The sequence below is a fragment of the Watersipora subatra genome, chromosome 6 (assembly GCF_963576615.1).
Source record: "Watersipora subatra chromosome 6, tzWatSuba1.1, whole genome shotgun sequence".
Taxonomy (NCBI): domain Eukaryota; kingdom Metazoa; phylum Bryozoa; class Gymnolaemata; order Cheilostomatida; family Watersiporidae; genus Watersipora; species Watersipora subatra.
Genome location: NC_088713.1, coordinates 27,527,721 through 27,541,943, shown reverse-complemented (window position 1 = coordinate 27,541,943; position 14,223 = coordinate 27,527,721). Strand labels below are relative to the sequence as shown.

The following is a 14,223-nucleotide window of genomic DNA, read 5'->3' as shown; positions in this document are numbered from 1 at the left end:
TGAGCAACTCATCCTAGGGGTGCAAAAGTTAATGTAAAGGTAAAAGGTCAAACAGAGGCAGTAGTGAGTATTAGTAGAACACTTCCATAGCAGAGACCCGCGTAGTCGTGGGCTGAAATTTCTACCACTGAGAAGAGCTTAGCTACGTATTATCGATTTAGATCCATCAGCAGTGAGCGTTTCTATGACGTTGACGTTCTCTCACAGCGGATGCGCACAAATTTAGCAAAAGAAAATGATGCTGAATACATTCACATTTTTTCTAGAGTTTGTAGTGGAATCAACTCTGAACTCGTTTGAAGCAAGGAAACGCAGTGATTGTACTAATTGATCTACTCACCATCCCTCAGGACAAATGCTGCACTGGGAGCTGCCAGTCGTGTTAGTGAAGGTGCCAAATGGGCACTGTGTCGGGGAGCTTTGACCGACTGTACAATAATGTCCTACAGAACATTCGTAGCCTGTGGGATTTGATACACTCTGTCCGGGTGGACAGTAATAGCCCTCATCACAAGGTCCTGATGTAGCACTGAGGCCAACATCACCACAGTAGTCTCCTAAAACACGAAGTGAACAACTGATATAACTCCTCACATCATAAAATCTCTGAACATACTATCTTATCCCAAACTTGCTCGTTTCTGCACTTGTGTTACAGGTTTCTACACTTGTGTTACAGGTTTCTACACTTGTGTTACAGGTTTCTACACTTGTGTTACAGGTTTCTACACTTGTGTTACAGGTTTCTACACTTGTGTTACAGGTTTCTACACTTGTGTTACAGGTTTCTACACTTGTGTTACAGGTTTCTACACTTGTGTTACAGGTTTCTACACTTGTGTTACAGGTTTCTACACTTGTGTTACAGGTTTCTGCACTTGTGTTACAGGTTTCTGCACTTGTGTTACAGGTTTCTGCACTTGTGTTACAGGTTTCAAAATACTGCTTAAAATATTCTGGAATATTTGTAGTTATCCTTCCACACATATGACAAACATCGTTATCTGTTTCCTGACACCAACATACTACGCCTACCATCGTACGTTTCAGTTTATGAACTTTCTGTTACTACAACCTTCAATTCACTATCCTGACTTCGTAATACCTTTTTATTATCAACTTTTAAAAAACTTTTTCAACTAACTCGATATTTCCTGTTGTCTATTTTTCCACTTTTTTCATTTTTTTGATGATTTGCTAAGGGCACTAAAAGGTTATACATACGTATATAGTTGATGTCAGTGTATGAAAGTATTTTATCGTTAACAAATGCTTCACATCGTCGAGAAAACCAACAAGTTAGCTCACCTGCAGTACACTCGAGACAATCAGTAGTGTCTAATCCTATGGTGGGGTTGTAGGTAGATACGGGGCACTCAGCAGGAATAATAGATCCGGAGAGACAGTAGTGGCCAACTGGACAGACTACCTTGGTGCGAGAATCACTTCCTTCTGGACAGTAATACCTGTAATAACAAAGCAAGACAATTGAATGAGAGAGAGAGAAAGCTGTGATTACAAATACATGTACATGTAAATGTCTCAGAGTAGAGCCCAAATGGTTCAGCATTGTAATTTTGCTATATAAATTTCAATGTTTGTTTGTCGTTTGTCCAGTTATAGCAGTAAGATATGCACAAAAAACCGCTTCGCACTGGAATTGAACTTGCAAAACACCAGTTTTGCAGACCAGTTTTGCAGACAGGCATGCTAACCACCTTGCGGCTGGAGCAACCTAGCCATACTATGGAATAATTGTGAACATACTTATTACATTGCAAATATTTAATGGCGATTGGTTAAAATACGCACGATTCACGCTTCAGTTGCTTGCCTCAACTACTAGAAAAAAGTGCCTAGACTTCCCTAAAATGCTATAAATATATATAGATATAGCACATACAGAAATAAACAAATGCATTTGTTTAAATGTTAGAATAGTAAATGTTGTAGATGCTGATTAAAAATAATTTGTTGTGCAAAAACTGCTTTTTTTCACCGTGCAACACTGGACATTCACATAGTTTTGCTATTTTATGTAGTTGGAAAATTTTCTACTATTTTGCAAATAGACGCTATTATTGTTGCTATAGTCCATGAAATATATATATTTCATAGAATATATATTCAAAAGTCTATTTCAAATTAATGTATTCGATTATTACATAATACTTTGAAACTGGTAATTTCAAGAATGATTCAAAGCATGTTACACTAACCCTGCACTGCAGTTAGCCTCAGGGCTAGTGAGATGCAGCTGTTCGCAGTACTGCCCCGCAGTGCACGATGTACACTCAGTCACGTTGTGTAGCCCTGTAGAGTGACCATAAGTACCACGTATACAGGGCTCAGGATCACTTGTTCCTTGCAGGCAGTAATAGCCTTGGGGACAAATATCGGCCTCAGCTCCCTGTGATGGTGTAGATGTCGTCGCATTCTAAAGGCGAAATCATAAAACTTTTATTAGCTATTACACAAATTGAATAAATCACAATAATTTTCATGGTTTAAAACCGGATGGATAAATTCAAACCAACCGACATACCAGAACACAAAGAAGATTGACTGAACAAATGAAGAAAGTATAGATGATGTTGAGTATAGATGATGAAGAGTATAGATGATGAAGAGTATAGATGATGAAGAGTATAGTTGATGAAGAGTATAGATGATGAAGAGTATAGATGATGAAGAGTATAGATGATGAAGAGTATAGTTGATGAAGAGTATAGATGATGAAGAGTATAGATGATGAAGAGTATAGTTGATGAAGAGTATAGATGATGAAGAGTATAGATGATGAAGAGTATAGATGATGTTGAGTATAGTTGATGAAGAGTATAGATGATGAAGAGTATAGATGATGAAGAGTATAGATTATGAAGAGTATAGATGATGAAGAGTATAGATGATGAAGAGTATAGATGATGAAGAGTATAGATGATGAAGAGTATAGATGATGAAGAGTATAGATGATGAAGAGTATAGTTGATGAAGAGTATAGATGATGAAGAGTATAGATGATGAAGAGTATAGATGATGAAGAGTATAGTTGAACCTAAAGTATAGATGATGAAGAGTATAGTTGAACCTAAAGTATAGATGATGAAGAGTATAGTTGAACCTAAAGTATAGATGATGAAGAGTATAGTTGAACCTAAAGTATAGATGATGAAGAGTATAGTTGAACCTAAAGTATAGATGATGAAGAGTATAGTTGAACCTAAAGTATAGATGATGAAGAGTATAGTTGAACCTAAAGTATAGATGATGAAGAGTATAGTTGAACCTAAAGTATAGATGATGAAGAGTATAGTTGAACCTAAAGTATAGATGATGAAGAGTATAGTTGAACCTAAAGTATAGATGATGAAGAGTATAGTTGAACCTAAAGTATAGATGATGAAGAGTATAGTTGAACCTAAAGTATAGATGATGAAGAGTATAGTTGAACCTAAAGTATAGATGATGAAGAGTATAGTTGAACCTAAAGTATAGATGATGAAGAGTATAAGTAAGAGTATAGTTGAACCTAAAGTATAGATGATGAAGAGTATAAGTAAGAGTATAGTTGAACCTAAAAGATAAATTCTAAGTTTTTGTTTTTAAGATGCATTTTTTATATTGTTTCGTCTTCGTGTTTATTTTAACTTTCTGTTGTTAATAAAAAATAAAGTGCAATAAAGTATCTTTCTTTAATCTATCCTATTAATCTATTACAATTAAATTATGATACAATATAATAATATATATACAATATAATAATATATATATAATATACAATCAATGAGGATTAATTATTTTGAAAAAAGAAACCACATCAAAAACATATACAGCATGAAATTAACTTTGTTTTATTTCTGAATATAGCATCACAATCCGTTACAATGAGAATCCAAATACAATGAGATTATTCGCTTTTTCCTAAATGTTATACTAGTGATCTATAAGTGTTGTATAAGTATAACACTTATAAGTATATAAGTAATGTTAGTGTTATACTAGCATCTATAAGCATGGCAGCCGATCGACAATCATAGACAAGTCATGACATCATCACATCTATATATAATATTAAACGACACAATAGATTTCCCTAGCATAATACATAGTGGATTCCCCAGTATTGTAAAGGGAGCCTAGGTTCACTTATAATGTAGTTAGCCCTTAGCATTGCTATTTCAGCTCCACAATTACGTCCAAAATCGACCAAAGTTGTTTTGTAAGCCGACTTCAAAAATTGTCATAAAATTTTTTTAATGTTAGAAAAATAAAAAGTTGAAATTCTCTATTTTTGGCTTATAAAGAACAAATCAGACAATCAACTTGACTTTTCTATTTTTGTGATAGCCTTCCATGAATTGTTGAACAAACAAAAGTGAAAATGCAGTTAGTTTCCCAGTGGTGAAGATGATTAAATGACAGAGAGAGGGATATAATGATCACTCGAAAAGAAAAGCAATTGAATTGTACATGTAAAAGCCTCCCCAACTACATATGGACACTATTGTCTGAAATAAGATACTTTATGACTGCAGCAACTGAAAATGAACAGATAATAAGCTGAAGTTTTACCAGAATTATTCTGACAAACATAGACAGCGCATAGAGTGTATGGGCTGTACATACCTCTTGGCAGAAATAACCTGGATCACACATGTCTGTAGGAGAGGTAGCGCCGACGTGGCCACAGTAATAACCAGGAGAGCAAGGGCTACATTGTTCTGATTCGTTGAGACCGAGCGAGTCGCTGAAAGTTCCTCTGGGACATAAATACTCCAGGGCGTACGATGTACCTAAAGATATGAGCTTGACCTTAGACACTGGTGGAGGTATCAGAGTGTGTTTACAAAGACTCTGAGAATGACAGAACCTTCACAAAACAGTATTAGCTAAGTCTCACATGTGCAAAAGAATTCTAATCAAGCAGTCAAAAGAATTGTTCAGCATCCCCTCTATATCATATACTAATATCTCCATTCTGTACTATCATCTCTATATCATAACTTTTACAACTTCTAACTTTGTGTACTTTTTTTATAGAATAAAAAACTAGACCTCTACCTTGTACCACCGCACTTACTTGTTGGACTGTTATACTGCGCGGCAAATCGGGTCATAAAATTGTTACAAATTACAGTAGATACTCATAAGAACAACTTACCTGTTGGACAGTAGCTGCCGGCTGGACAGAGGATAGTATCATTGACCACAACTACTCCCAGTGAGTTGTCACAGTAGTATCCCTGTGGACACACTTTACAGTCCCACTTCCCGACCTCGTCCTGGATCAGCCAGATAAACAAAGTGACATGCATCTGGCTGTCAGATAAAGCCAAGACAGCTGTCACCGGCGTAAGTCATCAAATATTATAAAAGTGTTACTTTTTATCTGATTGTTCCACAATTTCTCTTGATGTGGTGGTGATACCAGCCAGGATACACATGTAACTAGTCTTAAACTCAACAACATAAAGTCAATAACTCATCTTAAGATTTTGGTGATCCCAGTAAAAAAACATGTATATATTATTTCATATTAGATACAATATTATTTATTTATACAAAATATATTTATGTATACAAAATATATTTTGTTTACAATATGTTTGTATACATAAACATGTATAGAGTCTCAAGCTATATGTACATGAAATACAGTACTGAGAGAAACATATTTCCATTATGCGTAATTAGTTAAAAGAGAAACTGCATTTTCGAATGTGAGGAATAAACCCAACAGGCTTGGAATGTTATTGTAGCACCACAACAAGTATTATTGTTGTGGTGCTACAATTGTTGTGTTATCCTGACAATTGTTAGGATAACACAACGACTCTGTCCAACAAAACTCTCTTGTTATTTTGGTATCACAATTGTTGTGTTATTCTGACATAATAATATCTACATAGAATTATAGCCTAGTGTAATGAAATTGCACTCATATGGGTATATTACTTTTCATAAATTTATAATGCTAAAAACTAAACAATTAATCTATTAATAACTATTATGGAAATAATAGCATAAAACTAATGGTTAAATTTAAAATAGCTGACAAAAACATTTAAAAATTTAAATGTATAAAAACAACAATATAAATAGTTTAACAACCGATTAAAAATATCTATTATTTTGGTTTTCAGCGACTACTGCCTGTTCCTGATCCTTGAATCATTTTTAAGAAAATAATTTATATATTTTCGTCAGTGTGAGAGCAAGTAAACTGATTGAATAAGGAAGCAGTTAATCTGCATTTACAGAGCTGCAGATGCGTAATCCACAAGCTAAAACGTTAAATGAACCTGAAGCTGCATCAAATCAGCACAAGAATACAAAAAGCCCAGTTACAAACGACTGCAGTAAACGAGACCCTGTGAGTTGTCTTACCTGGTATGTTCCGGACGGACAAAGTATCGGGGTAGCTGTATGTTCAGGACAGTAGTGACCTTGAGGGCACTGGTTGGCATTGTCCACTACCTCGGAGCCAGAGCAGTAGAAGCCTGTAAAATCAGTGTCAATGAGAGACACACTATTTCAAACTTAATGTCAGTATAACACCAGCGCAAGGCCGTTGTAAGGTCAGAATAAGGTCATTGTAAGGTCAGATTAAGGCCAATGCAAAATCAGCATAAAATGATTGAAATGTGGATGTAAGGTCACTGTAACATCAGTGTGAAGTTCCAGTAGGGTCGGTGTAAGGTTAGTCTAAGATCATTGCAACAACAAAACAAAAGCGGCCAAAAATCTAGCAGGTATTTTTTCACGGCTCAGTTCTGTTCTGCATGTTCTGTGAGAATCTGAAAATATGAAATATGAAAACCGAAACATCTTAACGAATGTCAGCACGATAAGATAAAAAAGGAGAGGAATTTAAGCAAGAAATATTTGCAAGAAAAAGATAAACAGTGACCTCTAGAGCAGTTGCCACTGGTTGATGTCAAGTTCAAGGACGCACAGAATTCTCCGCCATCACATGAGAAGCAGTTGCTGATGTTGTGCAGACCGAGCTGGTCGCTGTAGGTTCCTTGCGGACACGGTGTCGGCCAATCAGAACCCTCAGGACAATAGAACCCAGCTGGACAGATGTCACCTGCAGACAGAATTTAACAACAAAAATACATAAAAGTTGTGAAAATCGTTTTACACATTTAGTGTTGTACTAGTGTTAATTGAATCATAATACAAAATTGTGCGATGAAAAGTATTTTGCTGCAGGAGTTTGTGTGAAATACCTATTATTGTTATACAAATATTGCCACCAAACACTGCCTCTTCAGATAACCAAAGATTTACCTGTGAGATCAGATCCATCAGGGGTAGCAGTGGACGCGCTTGCTACACAGAAATAGCCTGGGGCACATAATCCAGTTGGACTAGCCAAGCCTGTAAACTGGCAGTATTCTCCCCCAGGACACGGTGTCGGGGCTAAAAACAAAACATAACGTTACGATATCTTCAAAGTGTCTCAGAAAATATTTTAAGGAGCCTCTTTAGGTGGAAAATTGAATTAAATTTTATTTTTGCGTCAAGTAAAACAATTAAAAAAAATTACACCAAAAGATTGTTGATGAAAGCTTCATGCGCGCAATCGCTTGGCTAATCGACGTGCAGAGAGCAGTCGGCAGGCAGTGAGCAGGCTGTGGCTCACATGGATTAAAAATCACTACAATTTAAAGGAAAAAGAAAAAGACAGCCTGACGACCCTAACAACGCGCAGACTACTCCAGCCTCGACAGCAGGTGCTGTATGGCGCCTTACAGTGCCTCGCGTTGCGCGTTCACAACTCGAGTTGTGAACGCGCAACGCGACTTTTCAAAAGTAAGGTGCAATGTACTGGTATTACGGTAGCATAACCGTAGATCTAGTTATATTAACAATGGTATATCAATAGGCACCCGTTAGCTAATAGATATTAAACTATGTATGTACTGTAAAAATAGAGCTAATAGCGAATTATTAGAATTATACTGTGCCGAGTTTGCAACTCAAGTTGTACAAATCGAGTTGCGCAACTCGAGTTGTACAACTCGAGTTTGTAAATATAACTCGAGTTGTACAACTCGAGTTGCACAACTCAAGTTCATCAAAACCGAAGCCGAGTTCTTTCAACAGCAACTCGAGATCAACAACTCGGCTTGAGAACATCTCATCGTTTCATTTTCTCTAGCTATATGGAATATTTTTGTGCATCATTAAACGCCGTTGAAATAATTTCTATGTTCATTTTCGGTGTTCATTCAGTTTCTTGTCAGATTCTAGAGAGATGACTCTTTTTCATTTGAAAAAGAAGTTGCCCGGCTGGCTGCCAATTTCTTTTTCCCAAACAGGTTTACATACGGCAGTAAAATTTTGGCTCATGACTGGCTTTAGTAATTGAGTTTTAGTAACCAAAACTTACATCATTACATTAGAAATCATTAGTTATAATTAGAAAGGAACACAAAATTCTAAATAACGTAGCAAAACTGATGTTATCATTCAAAAAGTGCTGTTAAAATGTAAGAGGCGCTCACTTAAAACTCATTAATTTAAGCCATTTTGAATAAAATTTTGGAATTTTGTGTTCCTCTCTAATTATAACTATTGACTTTCAATGTAATGATGTAGGTTTTGATTACTAAAACTCAATTACTAAAGCCAATCATGAGCCAAAATTTTACTGCCGTACGTAAACCTGTTTGGGGAAAAAAAATTTCGCTGCTCGGCTCTCATATAGATTGTTTTTAGTTTGATTTTTACATTCTACAATTGTTTTTGTCTCGTTATATTTATAGAAATAAATATCGCCAATATAATTATATAATTTAAATGTGTATATACATTTAAATTAAGAGTGTTAAATTTCTGTAAATGTTCTGTAAATGAGACACCCCAATTACTCACTTTGCTTTTTTTACAAACCCGTATTAGTTTTGCGTATAACACCACGCGAGTTTATCATAAACCCAGGATGAGTTGTACAATTCGGCAACTCGAGTTGGACAACACGGCAACTCGAGTTGTACAACTCGAGTTGTACAACTCGAGTTGTGAACGCGCAAGACGAGGCACTGTAAGGCGCCATAGGTGCTGCCTTAAATAGGTTAATGCTTTTGATTCACTGGATGTCAGCAGGCAGCTGATATTTGTTGACATTTGATTGCATTTTAGTTTCTGTGTTTCAACAGTTTTTGGCATTCGATTCAGAATGGCTGTCTTGGTACTTGTTCTTAGGTAACCCACAAAACTCTCTTTTATTTGTTTATTTTCAATTTCTTTTTTAATCTCATTATTTAAACACACTTGTATTGTTTCAAGAGAAGTGATCACAAGTGTTTAGGCTGTGAAACAAATTAAAAGAATTACTGAGTGTCCTAGTGAGATTATTTGATTCAAGATACCAAGGTTTTTACATATGAGTTATTTGGATATACCAGTTTGCATAATGAGAAAAGGTGGACCGCTAAAAGTAATGATTTATAAGTACCCATGGAGCCCTCAGGACAATAGCTGCCAGTTGGACATTCCCCGCCATTAGAAGTGTCATTAGATCTCTCTGCTGAAGCGCTGCAGTACCAGCCAGCCATGCAGAGGCCAGTTGGTTCAGAGTTGGCATACCCTTCGCAGTATTCCCCACCAGGGCATGAGATACAATCAGCCTACAAGTACAGCGAATCGAGTGAAACTAAAATTACAGCGAATAAAATGAAACTACAGCAAATAAAATGAAACTACAGCAAATAAAGTGAAACTGGTAGTACAGTAATCTATCGCTACTTCACATGTCGGCTTTTGAGCTTCAGTACTCTGCAGGCTAGAAAATATTCATTATATTCATTACAAAATAAAAATTAAAACCTGACATTTAAAAATGTCAAAAATAAATTAAAACAAAAACAAAAAAATACATAAATCTCTATTATAATCTGGCCCAGTGAGATTCTTCCGCGAGCATCATTCGATAGTAGTTGCCGTGGTTCCCGTCACACTGGTGTCTTGTTATATTTTATAAAGTGTAAAAGTGCTAAGTGTTGTGAGACCTTTCATCAAGTCTGTTAAACGCTCACAACTCTCAAAATTGTCTCATGAACTTAAGAAAAAAACAAAAGTACTATTCACACTCTATTCACTATTAATAAAATAGTGAATTACGAGTTTAATGGTTTACACTTCACGGATGTTCCCTTATCGCGGGAGGGGGCAACTCCCATGAACCATGAGAAGTGAGGGATAACTGAGACACAATAATCCCTGACTTCTAATGGTTCATGGGAACTGCAGTTTAAACAGACATTTTAGAGTTTACCCAGATAGTACAACCTAATATCGGCATTTGTCAGCTCTGATGTTTCGAGCCACACACTTAATCCTTTTTAAAACTAAAGCAACCCCGTTTAACCATACTAGTCTGTTTGTCACTGCTCTGACACGAATGGTCAGATTCTTATCAGCTAGATGACAGATTTATGAATGTGAAAATGTCCTTCTTCATTTCTTATTGATATTTATTGATATTTATTTCCTTATTTTATTTTGTATTTAGTACATTATTTCTTACTGACGTACTTATTTTTATATTTTTTCTACATTAGTTAATATTTTTTCACATTATTACAATGTGGCTTAATTCGCATCTGAAAGGTCTCAAGGAGGCTACAGAAAAACAAAGGTCTTATTTTATGTTATTGTAATTGTCTTCTCTTTGTTGGCACAGCAGTGAATCACAAACGCAAATATATGATATAATATTCACTAGCACTGATCATTATAAGAAAACATTTTATGCATTTAAGTAGATGCATTTTCATTTTTAAAATTTATTGCTAATAAAATCTTACCAAGCGTAAATCTGCAAGTTTCATAAAAAAGCCTACCATTGATGTAGCGTGGGTTCTGTTGTTGAAGGTTCCTGGGGGGCATGGGTTTTCTATTGACGTTTTAGTCCCACTTGGACAATAATATCCAACTGGACAGGCAGTGGAGGAGAAGTTGTTTGCTCCTAGTAGACAGAAGTAACCGGAAGGACAGGTTTTACAGGTGGCTAGACCGAGCTCATCCGAATATGTTCCTGGTGCACAAGGCAGCGGGAGATCTGATCCTTCAGGACAATAGGATCCTGCAAAATAGACTTAAAACTAACTCCAGCATATTACTACAATTTAGTGGTGTGGTAAGACAACTCTGACAAACAATACAAACCGTTGTACAAAAAATCTGCAGGATCAAGGTAAGACATGTATATTTACACCAAGGTAAGTCATGTATATTTACACTAAGATAAATCATGTATATTTACACCATGGTAAGTCATGTATGTTAACACCAAGGTAAGTCATGGATGTTTACACCAAGGTATGATGTGTATATATACATCAAAGTAAGGTTGTGGATTTAGCATTCAGTGGCATAGACTTTCAAAAAGCAACAGCATATTTGGATTGTTTATACCTGTAGGACATATTCCTCCAGCCCCAGTGAAGTAGCTCTGCTCTGGACAGGTACAATTGATGGTCCCATTTTCATAGGATGGATTTGGTCTATCAACACCGGATGTGCAGTAATAACCTGCAAACAATATCAACCACATTAGGTAACCTTATCAGTTAAAGCTTTGATGGAAAAAAGCCTGAAAGAAAACGTCAGGCTAGGTGACAGGTTTTGCATGTGCTTGGTTGAGATGAGTTTCACACGTCTCATATCAGCTACTCTCGCGTTCACTTGTAAATCCATTAAAATGCGGGGCGCTGTAGACCAATAATACTAGCAATGCATAAGTTAGGATGTTTATTTACAAACTTCCAGAGATGGTTAAAAATATGAGTATTGCCATCACAGAAGCAGTTATGGCGACCACCTTACTACCTTATCTTACTAGCCAGTGTCACACCTTACTAGCGAGTGTCACACCTTACTAGCGAGTGTCACACCTTACTAGCGAGTGTCACACCTTACTAGCGAGTGTCACACCTTACTAGCGAGTGTCACACCTTACTAGCGAGTGTCACACCTTACTAGCGAGTGTCACACCTTACTAGCGAGTGTCACACCTTACTAGCGAGTGTCACACGTTACTAGCGAGTGTTACACCTTACTAGCGAGTGTCACACCTTACTGGCGAGTGTCACACCTTACTATCGAGTGTCACACTTTACTAACTTACTAACCTGCAGAGCAGTTTCCGGAAGGTTCTGTGATGCCAGGAGTGTCACAATACTGTCCAGGAGGACAAGGCAAGCACTCAGATGGTGTCTTTAGACCAAGAGAGTCTGAATAAGTACCCAGAGGGCAACGACTCCAGTCAGTTCCTGTCTCTAAAATCAAATAAAATAATTTTTATATATAAATAAAATAATAACCATCTCATGTAAAACTAGCCTTGTCTGCAGTTTTTGCCATGTCTGTATCTATGTACGTTTCATAAAGGAAACTAATAGAATTATCAATAGTTTTAATATGACAAGGCATCATAACTCTAACAGCTGCATTCACATCTTTTAAAAAAAACCTATGCTGAACAAGTTTTTAAAATTATCACTTTGCAGTGAGCATTTTCTCTCCGTCATTACCTGGGAGACAGTAGAAGCCGGCAGGACATGGCGTGTTGGTCTCATTGGCTGTCTCAGGTGTGACAGGCAAACAGTAAGCACCGGCTGGGCAACTCTTGCACTCGGCCTCTCCTGCCACGCTTGTATAGAAGCCATCAGCGCATGGCTGTCACAGATACAAGTTCAAGCATTATTATTCTTAGCATAAGAGAAAAGTGGACTCGCTGCAATATCAGCTTAACAGTACGGCAATATTGTCATGAACTTTTTTCAATTGACCTTGATCACTAAAAATGATAGGCATAGTACTTAAATAATAAAAAGTCAGGGAAATAGAGGGTATAATTCAAAAATTACTCTATGATAGTTATACATGCTTTAATAAAGTCATGCTGCAGTTGACAAGAACAATTTTTCATATGATAATACTTTTTAGTATATTGGTAGGATATGTACAAACAACTAGTATATAGTTTATTGATAAGAGCTGAACTCTGATACTCGCAACACTCAGGTAATAGATGCAAGTCAAAGAGGTAGACAACTCCCATTACCTTAAACACTATATTTCTGGCTTCATAAACATATAAATTAAAGCAATAACCAACAAGTACAGATAATGCTAAGGTTTGTGCTTGTTTAAATTGAAAAGAAAATTATGACAAAAGATAGCAAGCAGCCTAGAAGAAATCAGGAGTTTACATAACACATCCCTGCTCATTGTAAAATATCAAAAAACAAACTTCTATGCATATTTAAGCTATCAGCACCCAAATAACGATGCAGAAACAACACAAATACACAAAAAACGGATGTTTTTACCAGATATATGCTGCTTCCATTAGGACAATGCATTCCTTGAGGGCATATGTATTCAGGTGGGGATGGTGAACTCTGACCTGGTGGACAGTAGAAACCGCCCCAACACTCTTCGACAGCAGCTGTCATGCCTGCAATCAAATGCATGAGTTAGATAAAACTAGGACCTGGCAGCAGAAGTGAAACTGAGTAGACTCTATAAATAGAATTGAAGCTCAACAGAGCAGCCTAAATGACAGCAAAACATTATATCCGGCTGGACAAACACATCTTGGCAAATGAGCCAAATATCACGGTGGTGGACCAAGAAGAACAAGAGGCCTACTGTAATAGATATAGCAGTACCAAATGACTAAAGCGTAAACATCAAAAAAGGGGGAAAGTAGAAAAATGTTTCTCACTAAGAGAGGAAACTGAAAAGTGCTGGCATATAGAAACAACTGTAATTCCAGGAACATCGGGTGCAATATAGCGCTTATCCATTAAATTTGGCCAACCCAAACACCGGCAATGGTCAACATAAGAGAGTTGCAGAAAAGCGCGCTAATGGGAACGGATAAAATTGTGAGACGATTGCCGTCTCCCAGATCGCCAATAGGAGGCCCGAGCTTGAGTAAACATTACCAACCCACTTGAGTTAACAAGGAGGAACATATTGATATATATATATATACATGTATATATGTTTATACATATTTATATATACATGTTTATATATATATTTATACATATATATGTATAAATCATTTATATATATCAATATATGTATATATATATTGATATATACATATATATACAGTCAAACATGGATAACTCGTCCACGGATAGCTCGAACACATGGTTAATTCGAACGGTTTCTTTGGTCCGTTCCCACGTA

The 14,223-nt window shown here is 36.4% G+C and overlaps 1 protein-coding gene across 1 annotated transcript in view; it reads right to left on the bottom strand.

The window, feature by feature from the left end:
- LOC137398177 (uncharacterized) overlaps nt 1–14,223 on the bottom strand; it is a 300,195-nt gene that overhangs the window by 193,222 nt on the left and 92,750 nt on the right. Inside the window, 14 exon segments of the mRNA XM_068084283.1 lie at nt 341–557; nt 1,309–1,466; nt 2,220–2,437; nt 4,630–4,796; nt 5,165–5,285; nt 6,391–6,503; nt 6,914–7,093; nt 7,297–7,428; nt 9,470–9,641; nt 10,857–11,098; nt 11,431–11,547; nt 12,147–12,293; nt 12,549–12,693; nt 13,350–13,477. Of these exon segments, the coding sequence (XP_067940384.1) occupies nt 341–557; nt 1,309–1,466; nt 2,220–2,437; nt 4,630–4,796; nt 5,165–5,285; nt 6,391–6,503; nt 6,914–7,093; nt 7,297–7,428; nt 9,470–9,641; nt 10,857–11,098; nt 11,431–11,547; nt 12,147–12,293; nt 12,549–12,693; nt 13,350–13,477 (2,257 nt within the window).